The 18,229-nt window shown below is 36.4% G+C and overlaps 1 protein-coding gene across 1 annotated transcript; it reads right to left on the reverse strand.

Moving 5' to 3' along the window:
- Positions 1-446: 446 nt before the first annotated feature.
- FBXO8 (F-box protein 8) lies at positions 447-13,758 on the reverse strand. The gene is made up of 5 exons (XM_010150072.1): positions 13,425-13,758; positions 11,044-11,170; positions 3,700-3,818; positions 1,855-2,051; positions 447-1,088 (listed from the first exon to the last, which is right to left on the reverse strand). Exons 1-5 carry the CDS (start codon positions 13,751-13,753, stop codon positions 901-903), a joined length of 960 nt encoding a protein of 319 aa, XP_010148374.1. The 5' UTR covers positions 13,754-13,758; the 3' UTR covers positions 447-900.
- Between the last annotated feature and the right edge of the window lie 4,471 nt (positions 13,759-18,229).

The following is an 18,229-nucleotide window of genomic DNA, read 5'->3' on the forward strand; positions in this document are numbered from 1 at the left end:
TCCATCACTGACACTTCCAGACCAAGGGAAGCAGCTGAAAGCAGCCACACGTTAGCTGTCCCTACCACCTTCCCCACTGAGATTTTTCCTTGCTTACCATGCTGAATGCATGACCACAGTTCTCCTACGTCCCCAGTAACTCGTGTGCACAATATAGGTTAGCTCTCTCTACCTAAACAGCACAGTTTACCTAGGCTACCCCTGTATGACATCAGGGTTCATGTAAAATAGAGGTCGTGATCTTCAACCTTGAGTGAGGAGCAGATCGGCAATATGCTAATTCAAGTCAGTCAATGCAGTATTAAATACCAGCTTAGGTATTTTACAAGCATTCTGTCATCTCCTAGCATCAATTTATTGCGGTATTCAGACCAACGTTTCTCCAATTTCTGTAACTGAGGTAGTCAGCATCGTAAAGAAATGCAAAAGAAAGAAGTACACCACTATTTTAAGAGATAAAAGGAGGAATTTTAGTTAAAATATTTTACAATAAAATAATTAGGATTATAAATCTCTTTAGTTAAATATATACACATTACATGGTATTCTAAAAAGAATGAACTTATTAAAGTTTCAAGCAGATCTAATGCACAAATTCACCGCTCTGTCAGCTCAGACTGTAATGTCAGTTTGCTGTTCGTAAACGGCTGTGTCAGACTCATGGCATTGTTGTGTGCAAAACTAAAAAAATTATGAAAACCAAATCTCCAAATCCTTCCGTTCCCACGGTAGATAGATAGAAAAAGTAGTTTACACATACACACGCTTACACACACTGATTGCATACAGAGGTTAGAATGACCAGCACTAAAATAACCCCCAGCTCTACAAAATAATTAATTTCTTGAACCGATGTAGTTTTTGAAAATTACAAACTGTAAGTGCTAGGAAATTGTGCTTTTAGGCAGCCACATGGCCAATAAGGTAGATGTTGTCATAAAGGTGCCCTACGAAATCTTCACTAATATTCTGTGCGGCTCGTCGTGTATTTCGGATGAACTCCCTCTTTGACATTTTGTTCTTCACGTGAGGGCTTGTTAGATCAATGGAAAGTAGAATCAAAGAGTAACACAGTACATAAACTGCATCTAGACAAGAGAGAATAAATTAAAAAGATGTAAAAAGGAAACTGCGATCATTAAAATACTGTTCCCTGTTCCTTAAGGCCTTCACCATCTGGGCTTACAATTATGTATTTATACATAAATAAAAACTCAAAAGGGTATCCCAGTGAAATAAAATTTAATATAGCAATTTCCAAAGTAATAACGTCAGCACACTGCCAAATGAGCATTTACAAATCTCTTAATATTTCTGCATTATCCAAAAGTCACTAAGGGCTTTATGCACATTCATTTGAACAGATTTTTGTAAACTAAGGCCAACATCCTGCTAAAGCTTATCTTTAAATATGTAAGCAGCCCCACCGCTGAAAACTGGCTCTCCCCCAACCAATTAGAAATGCTTGTTAACTTGAGTGAGGCCCACAATTACTGCTCCTTTCTGTGGGACTTTCCACAGGGTAAAATGTTAAGTGTCTAAATCTTTGCAAGAGGGAACTTAGAGATAGTACAGAGCTTAAGCACAGACAGAAGTGAAGGAAAGATAACATGAAAATACAACCCCCTTATCAGCTAGGTCCAAGAAAAGAATCTGTATGTTATGTTTGGTTTTTTTTTTTTTAATTTTTTTTTCAACACGAGTGGGACTATGCCTGTATGCGGAGCCCTCCCAAGCCACGTTTGTACTTTAAGAAATACTCGTTCAGGTGATGATTTTAAAACCATCATAAACAGTAGCATCATCCAGAAATAGAAAGACCGATCCCCCAAATCAAAGCTCTGTTTTGCTTACCAGGGCTAAGGCCAAGCTCTCTCATCAAATCAGGGTTACAAGCACAGAATCTGTGAGAGAACTTTGTGATGAGAGTCTCAAGGTACTCCCCACGCTCCTCAGGAGCATGAATGTGTCTGAAGAACTCTCTCAGTGCATTTGGCAAGAACTGATTTCTGAAGTTGTGCAGCGTCACAAGGTCATCCAAAACATCTCGCCTGGCAGAATAAAATCCCACACAATTATTTTTTTAACTGTTTACATATGAAAATGTAGGTTTTAAAAATAAAAATGAAAGCTTTAGAACAGTTAACAAGCTCTTTTTTTTTTCCGTAAAACAATTATCACTAACAGCACAAAGATAATATGAACACACGTTCTCCAGACACAATAATAGTCAAATACTATAAAAATACACATTAATCAGAATTCTAAGTTTCTTTATACATGTATTCAGCCCAAGTCTACATAGAGGCTTCACTTCCTTTAAACTGTCTGACAAAGTCATTATAAATAGACAGTAAAGGGAATAGAGTCACACGTGTCACACATTTAGGTGCCTATGTAGAAGTTGTTATAGGAGTATCTTGTTAAAACCAAGCTTAAGTTAGATAGAACTTGCTCACAAAACCCCTCTCAAGTATAAAGTCCATCAGGGTGCAATACACTGAAGGGTTTTCCACTGAACACAAAAAACATCTAAAGGATTCAGACTGGCCTACATAGAACAGATGGGCAAAAGACACCTGATGGAAATTTGGAAGCAAATCTGAAGCGAACCAAGGAATATTCTCCTATGTTTATCCTTCCTATTAAACATCACAGTTCTAAGAGGGGAGTTTCAACATTGAGAGACCTAGTTTTTATTTTTAGTGCCTGTTTACACTCTGTTTATGAAGGGAAGATGAACGGCAGTAAGGGCTGCTAATATTAACTTGCAATCTCATCCATTAAATGGTTTTGTATTTTTTCTATTGCCAAAAAAAAAAAAAAATTAATAATCTGAAGGTTTACAGCACAGGACTGTCAGTGGTGGTAACACTACAGAATGACTCCTTTTATTCCTTTAGTGGTACAGGCTGAGGAGGATGAGAAGCAGGAGAGGATTCCCACTAGAAGTGTTGCTGTCCCTCTGCTCCTCCTACTTAGGTCCAGTAATTATTCTCCTCTTTCAACTTCGCTTCAATGTGTTGGTGCTCCTCTTTCCTGATACTGCACTACCCCAAACTGAAGGTATCCTGGAGAGCAAGAGAAAGCATTGTGGAGGCAGAAAAGCACCCCACAGCAGGGACAGTATTCCCTGCTGCAGCTCACACTGTCTCCAGGAGGATGCTCTGTTGCATCTCAGGAGATGGGTGTGACTTTCATACGAGAAATATCAGACAACCAAATAATGGTGAGATGATTCACCATTAGTAAAAAAAGTTATCATCGCTTGTTAAAGTGGTAACTGCTTTTTCTGATTAACACCCATACCAGTTAGGGGGAAAAAAAAGAAACCTCAAGTCAAAAAAAGCAGCACAATATGTATAAAACCTGAATGTCGTACAGCACAAAGATTATCCTGCACAGCCTAAATGCTCATTGTGACTTCAAAACGATTCATGCCCAGAACAGCAAAAATGCAGAAAAAGCACAGGATGCGAGATTTACTAGTTAGAGGTGGTATTTTCAAGGGTTCTTATGAAGTGTTAGTTACATAAATCCTTGAACTGAATAACCACTCAGATTTAGCAGCAGCATTACTTAGTTGCGTCCTCTTGCATTTTTACATCTTTAAAATTACATCAACAGCAGCAAAATGTTGTTGAATGGTGCGGCATACTGAAAATGAACAGGAAATATCTCAAGAGAAATTCAAATTACCTTTCATCAAGGTAGATTCTCAGCTTCTTCCAATTTAGTGTTCTTGTGCAAAAGATAAACTTAGCTATTTCTTTCGGCGAATCGTCTAGTATGCCCTTGGACATAAAGTAGTTGACTCCCTGAGATAAAATACAAACATTGTACTTGGCAAAGTAGGAACATAATCCTACTAATTGGTTGGTTTATTTTTCAGAATGATTCCTCTTCCTCTAAGTCACATTTCAACATGCACAATACACTCTAAAATTATGAATCAAATGCAAAGAAACAATTCATTGTTATGGTTGAGATTTTACGTACACTCACAGTAGGAAATTTAAAATTATGAACCCCATAATGAGCATGATGGGTCTGTAATAAGCTCTTTACAGTGTAGATCTGTATTTTGGTTTTCATACTTCTGTAATTGTATCTAAAGTTCTGTGGGGACCATAACTTTTAATTTCATCACCTTTGTAAACAAGAAAATCTTAGCCATAATGTGTTTAGTCTTTAATATCTTTCTTTGAAACATTAATGTTTTCACACATATACAATGCATCACATTCAAATAGATGCATAAATGCATTTGTTTAAATGTGTAGTAATGCAAATAAACACAAGCACGCTGATTTCAAAGCATAGGTAAATATCAACATATATAAATATGCATACACGTAAATAAGAATACTGTGCCTAACATTAAAAAAAAGTTTAAAAATATAGAAGATTTGTGTATATCTTATATTCGTCTTATTATTTCCAGAATTTTCCACACTTTGCCAGGCACATACTTCTTACAGAATACACATGCCAAATTTCATTTAAAAGATACTTCAGTGATGTTCTGGATTCTTTCTGTTCACTGAAATATTCCAAAGCACAGAACTCTTTTCTTTATGACCTCAGAAATCAAAGCTGACCTAATAGATTTTAAAAATGTTCACATTTTTCAACAACAAAAATCTATACCCGAGAATAACTAACCAACTAGTTTCAGTTCAGTCTGGCAGGGGCTGGGAGTGGCTTTAAGCATTTGGTACAAAGAAGTCTTATAATACTTAAGTATAGTATCTCTTGACTATAGCACAATGTTCAAATAATGCTGAGAATGTGCAGGACAGTGCATTTCTGCATAGGATAATGTACCAAGACCACAACCTAAATCAACTTTTAAATACTTCTGAAATCTTTTTTCATAAGTCTTCGGCTATCAGACTTCACAATATTTTGCAAGCCTTCCTTTTTAGTTTACATTACATCTGTAAAGCCATAGGGGTAACCTGTCATTGAGTATATAAACTAACTTCCAAATGCTCTTCAATTTTATTTAAAAAAGAAATAAAGGAATGAGTACAGGTTTGGAAAGATGTTTTATGAAGTGGATTAGTAAAGCTAAGTCTCAGTTATACGAAGCCAAAAAGAAGTTAGAATATATGCTTAAAATCTCGGTAACGTAAGTGAAAAGCCATCAAACACCTGTAATATTAACTGGTTTCACCAGTCCATAATTTTTGCTTTCATATTTAAGACAATAGCAGTTAATAAACATACTTGATATTGTTTTAAATAACGTTTTAGAAAATATAAAGTTTTTTTACAGGTAAGACAAAAAAAAAATCCCAATAATTTTAGTCCATGGTTTTAAGAATCTTAATTGAGGACAGTAATGAAACATATGATGCACTATAAGCATGCATTTAAGTCCAAACGAGATCAAATGTAAGTTTGTCCACAATATGGATGGACAACTTAAGCTTAAGTACTTTCTTGAATTAGAGCTAAATAGGAAACTAAAAATGGGAGAACAAATTAAACATCAACCGCATATTCATTCCTCAAGTGTTTTGCCAATTCATACAAAACTAGCAGCAAAACATCTCCTTTTACATATATCCTGACTTAATGAGACTTAGCATTTGCTTCAGTAATAAGAATTTGCTTAAGGCAGTACAAACTGAAACCGGGTGAAGAAGTCTCAGTAGTATTAAAAACGCTTGTGCAACATATCCAGAAAATAGCTGGCACGTCATAGATGAAACAGACGGTGGGTTGGTTTCTCTGTGACAGTAAATGCCATCAGCAATTTCTTTCACGCACCACATTTCAACCCAACGTAGGATCTTCATCTGATAGGCTACCGAGCCTTTGCAAAGCATTTTTATTCCCTGTCTCTCTCCCCACACACACATAATGCTTGACACTGTCTTTCACTGTGAATGCAATCTCACTATTTTTTTCCCCACAAGTAAACAGGGTATAAATAAAATATACTTCAGCACATGCCATAATTGTATTGCTTTGTATTTCTTCTTAAAACAACCAAAAATAATTTGCAACAACAGAAACCTGATTTCTCTTTCATGTCCTTACATTTTGGCTCACAGCAATTGACATTTATTTACAAGATTTACAGCATGTCATCGAATCTGCTTTTTGTAACACTGTAAACACTGCCTTGAATTCCTCTCAGAACTCACACGTCAAATAAATCACTTCTGTTAGCTAAAATGGTCACTTGTGGCAGGTATACTAGCTGAAGTAGGTAATTCTACACACTATTCGATCTATGCTAAGATTACGTATCAGTCAGCTGCGATTCCCTTACGAAACACTTGACTGAAGTCTGCAGGGATCTTTTTCACACTGCAGGATGAACACACATGGTATCTTCTTCTAATTCTGACTTAGTAGAAGGGTAGTTAGGTGAACACTACAACAGCAAAGATTTCCAGCAGATCTGTGTCTGCCTAGCTTACATGAAGAGCCTACAACGTTCTCAGCGTTAGAGAACTAGGAAAGATGCCTCAAGGATACCTTGCCTTCGGGGCAAGAATGTTACCACTGAATTTCAGACAGCTCTGGAATGAAATTTAGTGTTCGAACATGTTCATTTAAATTATATATACAAATAACAATCGTAACTACAGACAAATAGTAACAACAAAAGCCATTCATTGTACTTCAGTACATTCGTTTTTACAGCTGCTCCTTCTTTCCAGTCAGACGATGCTTGTTTTACCAACCTATGCAATGACAGCACTGGCACTCCTAGCTTACTTTCCACCTGTTCCCAAGAGCCTTCTCATTCCTTTATATCCATACAGGATATCTGAAATTGGGTTTTCTTTTTCAGTACTGGTTTCATTTCAGGGTAGATTTTATTCTCTGCTAAGAGTACTTTCAGAATATTTCAGTCCTGCAGTCAAGATTAAAACTTTTGTAGTTGCATTTGACCCCTCTGTTCAGATATGCGTACAAAGCAAACTAAGCATTCTAAGTTAAATGCACAGAGATTTTGGAATCAGTATGGAGATTTTTGGAATCAGAAGAATTTTTCTACACATACATATGATTTCCCTTTTCATTATTTAAATGGAATTGTTTGTGAAGTCAGTGTTAGGAGACAACGAAGCCTTTGACCTAATGCACATTTAAAAGGTAGTGCAGGAAAATATATGACAAATACATTCATCAATAAAGACAAATTTCACGTAATAGTTGAAATTTCAGATTTCACATAAATGGTTGAATATGTCCTCTATTTGTTTACTTCAATAGTTTTAAGGGATGATTAAGGAAATGACTAGTAGTGTATCAACATCAATATTTTTAGGTGATTTACAATTCTGTGAGTTATATAACCCTATGAAAATGTAAAAGCATATAAGTCTCAAAATAAAATGCTGATGTTTTTCTAGTCTGTACTGTATTAAAAAAAAAAAAGGGCAATTTTGATCGCCAACCAATTAAAACATTCTTAAATAAAAACTGAGGAAATACAGGAATTCAAGTTTAAATACTAGCTTAACTATTTAGACAAATTCTTTGGGGGCAGGGCCTGTCATTTTATTCTGTATATACACTATCTAGCATAGTAGGGCCACAGTTTCTAATTAGGGCTTCTAGGTAACATTAAAATTATTATTAAAATAATTAGATGTGTATGGTATTATTATTCCCATTTTTCTAGGGAAATTAAATATTTTAATACATTTTATAGAATGTCTAATTTTCTAATAAAAATTTTTAAGATTCTTTTCCTAAGTTACGAATCAAGTCATTTGGTGACAAATGTGGACACAATATAGAACATGTATTTCAAACAGTGTCTCTTTCATTGTATGTCTTTAAAACACAGTCTCAACGATACACACGATGGCAGAAATCACTGTTACACAGAATCCATAAATAATAATTTACAAGATTAAAGTTTGCTGACTTTAATGTAGGGTTTTCAAAAGGTTTCAGCTGCCTGGCCCATTCCAACTTTTTAGATAAATCACAAAAAAGAACTTCTTCCCTCTACAACACTTTTAATATTCTCAGGACAGATAAATGAAAATTGGTTAGAAATTTAAAGCACAGTAAATATTCCATCAGCTAGAATATCTATAATTAAAAGTCAGGTAAGGTAGCTTTATGCAAGTGGCTAACAATTCATTTATGAACAAGTAAAGGTCAGAAAAGTGACCTCCCTGGCAAAAACTAAGCGCAGGTAGTAATGAATGACACAATCAGAGGAGTGGAAAGCCAGGCTGAGTACAATCACTGTCTTACTGTACTTCATTGTTATGATGCTTCAGAAAGAATATCCTGACCTCATTAAAGTCTGAGAGTTTCGGTACTACCCAGATTCCAACAGATACATAAAAATAAATGTTATTAAACAGAATCAGTTAGAATAATTAGGAACGAAACAAAAAATTTGACCTTCTTTCCTGACCAAAGGATTTTCTTTTCCTCCTTCAGTTCCCATTTTAACTACATATCATAACTCCATGTAATAAAGTTGAAAGAATATTTTGTAGGGATTTAGAAACAGTATATAAAAAAGTGGGAAATACTTCTAGTTGCTTACAAACTCCGAGTCATAAGCAGTATGAGATACGAGACGAGCACTGCATAGGAAACATTTCACATACACTCTTTAGAATAAAAAGACAGCCGAGACCACGTAGGCAGATTAAACAACATAATATTCATACCCAAGTGTTAATACTAACACTTGACCACTCCCTCTTCCCAAAGAAACAAAAAACAAGTTTCAAAATCTTGGCTACAATGGTGCTGCCATATGAAAAAAAAAAAAGCAAAACCAAACCCAAAACCAGCAAAAAACCTAAGTAGAAACCAAACATGCACTAGAGGGGTTTTGGGTTTTTTTTTTGGTAACGTGTAATGTGATTAGGCACATCCTTTCAGCAGAATGTGAGCACCTGCTATGAACTATGCAAGCTCATGCACACAATCAATACATTAAATTACAGCAGATATCACAACACCATGCACACAACAATGGCTAACCAGAGAATCCTACCACAAAGTGTGTAGATGCTCTTCCCTACCCCGTGAGCCACCGCTAGCTCTGGAGCTGTTGCTGTGGAGCCTGGTTACCCATTTTCATGACATGGGCGGTGTCCTTTGGAGAATCTTGCTCCTGTGGCTGTAAGTATTCCTATTTTTATAGTAATTTGATCAGGTCTGTTATCAAATGTAAAGCAGAGTTTGCCAGGAAATTCGGAGATGCAAATTGTAATAGTGGAATGTCATATCATATATTCCAGTCACAGTGTCCTTATAATAATAATAATAATAATTCTGCCAATATCACAGTCGTAAACCATAAAAGCAATAGTATTTGTGAATTCTCCTGAAATTCAGGCCCTGAATGATTCCTACCAGGCTATGGTGCTCCACAGGGAGAGAGGAACAGAAGCCCTTAGGAGATGCCCTGAGGTCCTCATCTCTCGCTAGGCCTGAAGCAGACTGTTTACACTACCACTGTACAATATAACTGTAATGAACCCAGAAGAAGAAACTGCAGCATGATAAATTCAATTCCTAATTTAGGTATACTATAAAGTAGCTCTAATTTGCACATGCTAATTTCCTTTAAAAATAACATATTTTTTATTCAGCGCCTGTTGTGAAGGCTTCAAATGTTTTAAACCTACCAAGATTACTTAAAATTAGGATGGAATATAACAGTGTATTATAAACAAAGATAGCAAGTGAAAAATAATGTTGAAACAAATTGAAAGACAGAAAAATTTGGGTGGACAACGCTGTTACCAATTAAATCTTGATATATTTTTGAAAACACATTTAAGTCACCTAAATATTTCATTTGAAAAGCTTTACATTTTTTACTAAATTCACTAAAATCCTGAAAAAAAAGTGCTAATCACTCAAGTGGCAAGGTGCTGATAAGATGTCTCAGCACTGCGGATCACAGTTCAAGGCAGTGCTCTACCAGAGAAATTACAAAGCACTGTAATTTGTGACTAATAGAAGTAGTGGGTTTCTTTATCAAGAATAATATGAGATAAAGCAGTATTTCAAACAAAACCACATCATTTTAACGATTCATAAGGCTGCTTTATTAATTTCACCCCGTGGTCACAAGTTCATGTTTTCTGTATCATATCAGTAGAGAACTATTAGCTCCTAGAAGAATATCTTTTCATGTCTCTTAATCCTTCTCCTAGTTTAGATTTATTCAATTACCACTTCCTTGTGTATGTGTAAATATATGTAGGAAGTTAATACAACTTTTTATGCAGTACTGAGCACCTTCCTCTATTAGGAGATCTAAAACAAGAGTCTGGTTTTGTACACAAGACTCTATCTCTCACTTGGTCGTTAATTGCAGATCTCCCAGGCAAAAGCTGCCTACTCTCAAACTCTTTTCTTCTTTGAAAGGTGACAGAGGAAAGCAGAAACTGACTTTTCCAGGTAGTTACATGAATTAATAAATGGAAACCTTTCAGTGGGACACAGGGTATTTTTTTGTTATTATATACTACAAAGATTATGTTTATGTGTAACAAACATCCAGAGAAATCAAATCAATAGGGTAGATCAGCAGTACATCTTTTTCATAACATTTTAAGATTTGCTCCTTGAGAGTGGAACTACTTAAAAATCCCTTACAGGAAACCATAATTGTCACTGAAGTAACTGGTGTTACTTATTACTGCATCCTGCTTTAAAAGAAGTGGGGATCAAACTCAGACTCTGCAGAAGCATTTTAATTTATGTAAGCATATTATTATCCTTTTTAAATTCACCACTGTCTCTTCAGTTGGGATCTCTGCCTCATTCCTAAGTCACTATGTGGTTATGAATTTCTGGCATCCGTAGGTCAGGCTGCTGTACAGAGTATTTTAGAGGCAAGCCATGTAAATGATGTGCACAGGTACCATATGCAAAAAAGATCAGGATAAGGCTGTAACTTAATATCAACCACTCCTACAGTAAAACGAACATCTATTAAAACTTGGCTTTTAATACGACTGTAATTATAAAACCACAATCACTATTATTTTAACTGTTTATTACTGTCAGCAGCAGGTCACTTACCTCATCAGGGTTGGCATTAAAGGTGAGACTGCCCTCATCTAGCTGCATATACAATTTTCTAAAAGAAAATCCTAGAGGCGGATTCTTATTGTATATAGAACAGTGACCCCAAGTGGATTTGCACAACCTATGAAAATAGAATTAGTCTATTATCAAAATTCTTTTCTATATTTCATGTATTTTACAGATGCAAAATGTAATCAACACTGCAAAGCCAAATACAGTCAGACTATACAAAAAGTTAGAAACAGGTTGCGTGTAACAGATATCAAGCCTCTTGCACGTGGGCTACTGAAGTCTTTGTTTATTGTTTTCTTCTCATGCGGGTTTTGGTGTATTTAAGTGCAATCTCAAAGCATATCCCAGTAAGCGGCATCATAACGACATCCACACGGCTGAGACCTCTGGCACTCATGGAATCTGAACACTGGATAACTCTGACAAGTTGTTCTCCTGCAGCAGTATGACAGTTTAAGAAAACCTGTTTCTTTTCTTGCACTCCATTTGTGCAGTGGGACACCACAGCTGCACAAGATCATGTAATAAACTCAATGCTTTCCCCATGTGTCCTTTTCCTTCTCACAAGACCTTTTTCCAGTCTTGATCACTCCTAGTTATTTGATCCAGCCTCATCCCTCTGTATCTTCCATCACTTCTCAGTTTCTTTCCCTTCTACCCCACCCTGCCTCTGCATCTCAGTTTCATTGGTTTCTGCCCCTCATCTCGGTCTCCTTGATGACACCATCTGAAATTCCCATTCGCTTTCTAGGCACTCCAGTTGTTATCACGATTCCTTATTGAACTGGTAGTTCTGCTTCCACACACCTGTTCTGTAAATAATTAGGCACAATGCTTAGGACCCAGTAGGCAGCCACCGAGGACACGGGAGAGACTTTCAGTTCGAGAGCCTGGGTCTTACTTGGACCGAGTTTGGCACTGCAGCCACAGGTCCTGCTAAAGCCCAAACTCAGAGATATCCAATACAGGCGGAATATTGGACTAAGACGTCTACAGAGATTAGGCAATTTGAGATTTTTATTAATTTTCTAAGTCGGGACACATTTTCACTACCAAATTGTATACTTGGAACTAAGTATTATTTGGGAAGATTTCACAAAAAGTGACTGAGCTATTTCCCAGGATGAGTTCTGAGGAAAATATGACTTTTTCTCTCCCTGTATGTTAAGAATCTATACAATTAAGAAGCTCTAGTATCCTCAAGTTTTGGTACAGGGAATTTATTTGTATTTAGTGTGGTTTTGATACTGAGAACAAGATACTAAGTACAACACAATGCATACTTGCTCAACTGCCAAACTATTTGATACACAAATTTAGAAGCTTAGCAGGATCTTCACTAGAATTCCTGTTTCCTGCCAAGACAACAATCCCCAACAGCAGAACAATTGTGACTAAGAAGTTATAATTTCATTATCCTATTGCTGAGTTCATAAAGCATGATAGGAAGGGAAGCTGTTTAATTCAAATGCAGAGGGGGAAAAGAAACAGATGAGGAAGGAAGTGATGTAGAGCACAATGAAAGAAAAAGAAACAGGACCCCAACAACAACCCAACAGCAATACTACTCTCTGTCTGTTAAGAGGTAAAAATTTCTTGTGAAAGAAGACACAGGTTCTGCTGGCCATCTACTCTAAAGATAAGTATGATTTTGAGTCTTTCCTAGTGTTATAAAACACCAGAAGTCAAAGAAAATAACTGTAATTAAATTTTGATATTATACTACTTTATTTGCTAGAACATTCCTTTCTTTATTACCTGGCCATACAAACTCTGCATATGTTATATAAATGTGTTTGAACTGTCAGACTGCAGAAATTCCACTTGACACATTTGCAGAATTGACCTTTTCTTTCCCCCTTCCACCACCATCTTCCAAAAAATATACACTTAAATTGCTCTATGACAAGTATAGTAGTTGAGTTCTCATCCCTTTCTACCTGGAGCTTCAGCTGAATAGGTTTGTTTGCTCAAGCTAGATACTTGTTTGAAGTTCAGAGAAATAATAATATAAACATTTGAGATGTGCTTTGACCTAGCACAGAAGTGAAGACAAGTCCTCATTTTTTTTTCCCCATGATGTATCAAACAACAGGTGTGTAGTAATGCACACGTAGACTTGTACCAAGCATGCTTGTGTATGTAGGTGTCTCCGCTAATACAAGATAGTAATTATAAATCCAGAATAACACATTTTTAAACTACAGTCATGTTTCCCCTATGTCAAATATCATTTAACTTTAGGAACCTTTGCTAAGGTTAGAATGACAAAAAGCACATGTTGAGATAAATTTAAAATCTAACAATTATTTTTACTATGTCCAGGTCATACTTTCGGTTTTTGGGTTTTTTTTTCTGCTTACCCTTGCCAGAGAAGCTCATCATTAGCGAGATCCTGCCAGACACATGACGCTAGACAGAGATCAGTTGCGTTCAGGTATGACAAGATGGTAAAACTAAGCTCTGGTGGCAGCATTTCCAGGTTAATGAATCCTTCTTGTTCTTTAGATTTTCTTGTCTTCAGCAGGTGATAGATGTCAATGCCTCCTTGGGCTTGTTTACGATGGCTTGTACTGGAAACATTGTTAGTAGCTATCCTCCTACCATGTTCTCTGGAAAGATAGCCTTGTCCACTGTATCCTTGGTGTTGCAGTTGCTGGTTCCTTGCAACTCTCCAGAGTCCCTGACCCATCTGCGAGCCTGCTGGACATAAAATCCAAATTACAAATATTTATAAATAGTTGTCAACACTTAAGACAGACTCCACACAGATTGAAAAAAACAAAACCTGGGATCGATCTGAAGAGAAGAAAAAAAGGTGAGTTTTGCCAAAGTTATGCTGATAATATAATCTGCTGAAAAAACCAAAACCTGGGATCGATCTGAAGAAAAAAAGGTAAGTTTTGTCAAAGTTATGCTGATAATATAATCTGTCTTCAGTGGATCAACGGAATAAATAATGAAAACAAAACCCATTATAAAAAATAGCAGAATTTTTTTCAAAAATGTCTATGCTTGAAGAGTTACAAAATTAAAAATAAGCTTCTTTATACAGCACCAAACATTATCTAGGTCCTATGTAAGAAGCCTTAGCCATCAGAACATTTGGAATTATCTTCAAACTTCCTTTAAAATTTAATAAAAATAGCTTATTTATAGAGCTATAAAATGTAAGGAGAAACAAAAAAGTCCTGAGTAGTGGCTAGCACACAAAATTAAGCTGACTGACATTAAGACAGAGCTTAGCGACTTCAATGATAATGCACTGAGGATTCACTTCCTTGTTTCTGAGCACCCAAAATATCTTTTCAAGCTTTCTTGCACAGTAGCATAAAAACTTCATGATAACACTTCTCTATCTTACTTATCACCACCTTTGTTATTTATTGCCAAACTTTGCTAAGTTTGCTTTTGGTAATAAAAAGAACAGATCCTGAATGTTAGTCAGCCTTCACGGTTTCTGAATGCCACAACTCAAATTTCAGTAACCACCTGTGTTTACAAAGAGGGAAATTAAAGTATGGTAAGTCTCATGAATTCAGTATGGGAATGTTGTCTTAATCTCACCACAAGTAGTGTATATATGCTGATCTATCCTATTTTCACTCTTTGCTACGATGACAGGTCTCTAAGGTGATCATAATAGGAATCTGCAGGTTCCCAATGCTGACATTCAAAAAAATAAACACTTATGGCCTGGTCTAATAGAATATAAATATAAAATAGAAATAATTTCAAATACATGCGAGATCCTATTAACTTGGGGAATATGAATGGGCTTTAGCACTGTTAAAGTCTGGACATGAATGGAAACTGTTTTACATAAGCAGAAAGAAACAAGCCATGGATGCAGCGAGTGATTGTGGGGAAAAAACAGAAAATACAAGGGGGAAAAAAAAAAGCATAATCAAGACAAAAGTAGACAAGAGAGAGGTTCGGCTGGCTAGTGAAGCCATTATCTACATAAGTATCCATTCAGGGGAAGTTCAAGAATGCATTTCTAGAAAAGGCCATGGTCATGAAGAAACTTTAGTCACATGTTTCAATTTAGTAATATGCAAGATTTCACAGAAATTCATCATTACTTTTATTCTCATTTATTGTACAGTTATATATTTGGCTTTTTTTTTTTTTTTTTTTTAATCATACAGAGACAGGTTAAACCATGATCGATTGCTGTAAGTTATCAGGCAAGTTTAAAAAAACCCAAAAGCTTACTGGGTCACACCATAAATAGGATACACAGTCGGCTGCAAGAAGGTATGCATAAGGAAGGTATTTCCATCTTCTTGAGACCAGCACAGAATTTCTAGAACTTCTTAGGGCTACTGGTAGAGGTGCTTCACTGGAGGAAGCTACAGCATAATGGGCCATTTAAAAAGTGGCAACTCCAGCAGGAGCGATCCGGTGAAAGGTGGCCTTGGTAACGCATGCTGGTGTTTGCAACTGATTTATGAAACTTTTAGCTGAAATAAAACATTTTTTCACAAGATGAAGAACTTTGCCTTTATTTTTAATTGCCTAGCTAGATTAAAACAAGAGGTAACAACTTTATTTAAACAGACATGTCTGGAGCTGCAGTTGCTCAGTGCCACCTTTTTCTGGATTTGATCAACTAAATCTCTCCAAGGAGGAGGAAGTTACTAACCTTCATCCCAAAGATGGATCACCAAACGCGGCTACAATCAAATCAAGAGCTATTAAATGAATCAATGGAGGGGAGGAGGGGAGACTTCCCTAAGGGATAAAAAAAGCAGGTAAGGAATATTTCTGAGCAAATACAGCATTTCAGAAAGGACTACTACAACCAGGCTAGGGGATTCAATTAAAATAAAGTTCCCATTTTGCTACACACTGTATACGAGCTTGTTAATTACTTAAGTGCAGTACTTAGTAAACAGGTATCTCTAAATACCTTGGGAGGCTTCAAGCAATTCTTGACCTTAGCCCTGTGGGTAAATTCAACACTGCCAACAAAGCATTACACTTTCAAACACGCAGATGCCAAATTTAGAGCCTGCGTTCACTCTGGGAAGACATCGGATGATCTGAATGCCTGAAAAATAAAGATCTTTCAGTTCTGTAAAAAATTCTAGGGTTTTGAAAAAGCAAACGTATACATACACGTGTAGATGTAACTCAAATATAATCTGCACACTTTTTCAGTGTATCTCTTCATATAAAAACAAAAACTGCCTGAAAATATAGCGCTGATCCTAGACAAAATGATAAAATAGCCCAACAGCAAAATACTAGTTTCAGAGACAGAGAGAGAACCAGGATTGAGGGCTTGTAATTCCTCACCATGATTTCAAATCCTTAACCACTACAGCAATAGAAATCAGAAAGGAAAAAATAGGACATTGCAATATTAAACCTTACATTTTACAAAAGACTAAATGAGAGAACCTGTTTTATGTGAATGTGTATGTCATGTAGAGGGAAACAGAAGTTCTGTTACATGCAGAAATCTGTTTGCTGAGGTAACTTTTTAAGACAACTTAAGGAACTAATTTTGCTAGTATTTTTGCCATCTTTTCTTACATTTGTTTGTATTATTATAACAAAGCCACATTTCTATACATATTTGTTAACTCGCAACTGTTAAAAATCTTCTGAAAATACTGGTTATTAGTGCATAATTTAAAAAACAAAGTAAGAGTAACCAGAAATTCAAGGCTCTGAAGATCATTCGAAATCACACCGTGCAAGTTTCATAATCATAATACAACGGAAAGATGAGAAAGACCAGCAGTGTTATCAAAAACAGTTCATAGAAAGGCTGTGCCCAGTCAATTATCAAGAGAACTTTAGCCTATCAGGTAAGCATCTGGCAATTTTATTACAGCTTTCAAACCTCTTCAAAATCTTTCTGTTCTACATGCACTACTTGTAAAGAATTTGGTAGTGGTCACAGAGGACCTAGCTTTTGTACTCAGCCCTAAATAAAATATCAAATTTTAGTGGCTAGTTTGATATCTTTATCGCAAAATTCAGCTGGAAGTTCCTGTTCACAAAACATATTCTGTTGTGGAATACTGAGCTAACAAAAATATCAACAGTTCTTGTGGGTGCTCACACACAAAAGCTAATTGCTATATCTCACCAACAACATAATCACTTCTAAATTATTTAGCATTAGAAGTGGTTCCAAGACAGGAAAACAAACAAACAATGTAATTCAAGAAACTAGCCTTCTTATAATGCACTCACGTACAGAAGATAACACTGTAGAAATCACTTTAAAAATCTTTTTTTAATGTAAAAAAACCCTTACTTGCTATTTTAAGTACCAGCAAGAAATTTCAGAGAAGAAACAGTGAGACACAATTTAAACCCTTCTAGAACCAGCTGCCAGAAATCCACAAGCTTTAGTATGTGTGTAGCTATTCAGCCGATTATACGCCGTTCGTTAGATCACATCTTGTTTTGCCCAACACACAATTCCAGTTTTGTAGTAATCCAGGATGAATACTTTGAGAACTCACTCATAAACGGGAAGAGTAAACTCACTGATATTATAAAACTCTTTAGGTAACAGTGTCCAGAACTGCATTTTAAACATACTTTGCACAAACATTTTCAATCTCCAGATCGATATGCCACTCAAAAGTATGTTTCCAAACACCCAATCATCTAATAACTGAAACCTCTTGATAGCTTAGCTGTGATAACGACCACTGTAAAAATAACATCAGGCTTGTTTATAAACTGCTGATCTTCTCTGGCTCTGCCTGATAGATGTCTGATTTTAGTTTTAATCATCTCTTCATGTTACTTTGGTATGCATAATAGTATTTTGCAGTGTAGAGGAGCATGGCAGGATACTGAGATAAACGTAAGGCAGACTTGGGCTGTATTGGTACCGGCTGCTGCTTTCTCACACAACATATGCTCTCGACAGAAAACCCCTCCACGTTATGGTCACCGAGCCCTACCGCTGCTGCTTTGTGACAATTACCCTAAGAGGAAAACGTTCCCTCCTTCCAGTAAAACCGGTTCCCCGCCGCTGGAGCTTACCAGCCGCGTCCGTAACCGAGGCCTGCTAATCCCCTAAGGCCAAAGCCTTTCACACCTGACCCCAGGATAATTACGCTGCCGGCAGCAGCGGCACTACCACCCCCCACGACCAAGGCTGCCCCGGCTGACAGCAGCGCCCCCGAGACCC

The sequence above is a fragment of the Eurypyga helias genome, unplaced genomic scaffold (genome assembly GCF_000690775.1).
Source record: "Eurypyga helias isolate BGI_N326 unplaced genomic scaffold, ASM69077v1 scaffold4284, whole genome shotgun sequence".
Taxonomy (NCBI): domain Eukaryota; kingdom Metazoa; phylum Chordata; class Aves; order Eurypygiformes; family Eurypygidae; genus Eurypyga; species Eurypyga helias.

Bases quoted from the DNA above. Each gene is read 5' to 3' on its own strand.
- FBXO8 (XM_010150072.1), bottom strand. From the start codon at position 13,753: ATGGGTCAGGGACTCTGGAGAGTTGCAAGGAACCAGCAACTGCAACAC. The intron at 11,171-13,424 runs GTAAGCAGAAAA...CTATTTTCATAG, and splicing joins GATGAGCTTCTCTGGCAAGG to GTTGTGCAAATCCACTTGGG. The intron at 3,819-11,043 runs GTAAGTGACCTG...ATTTTATCTCAG, and splicing joins TTAATGCCAACCCTGATGAG to GGAGTCAACTACTTTATGTC.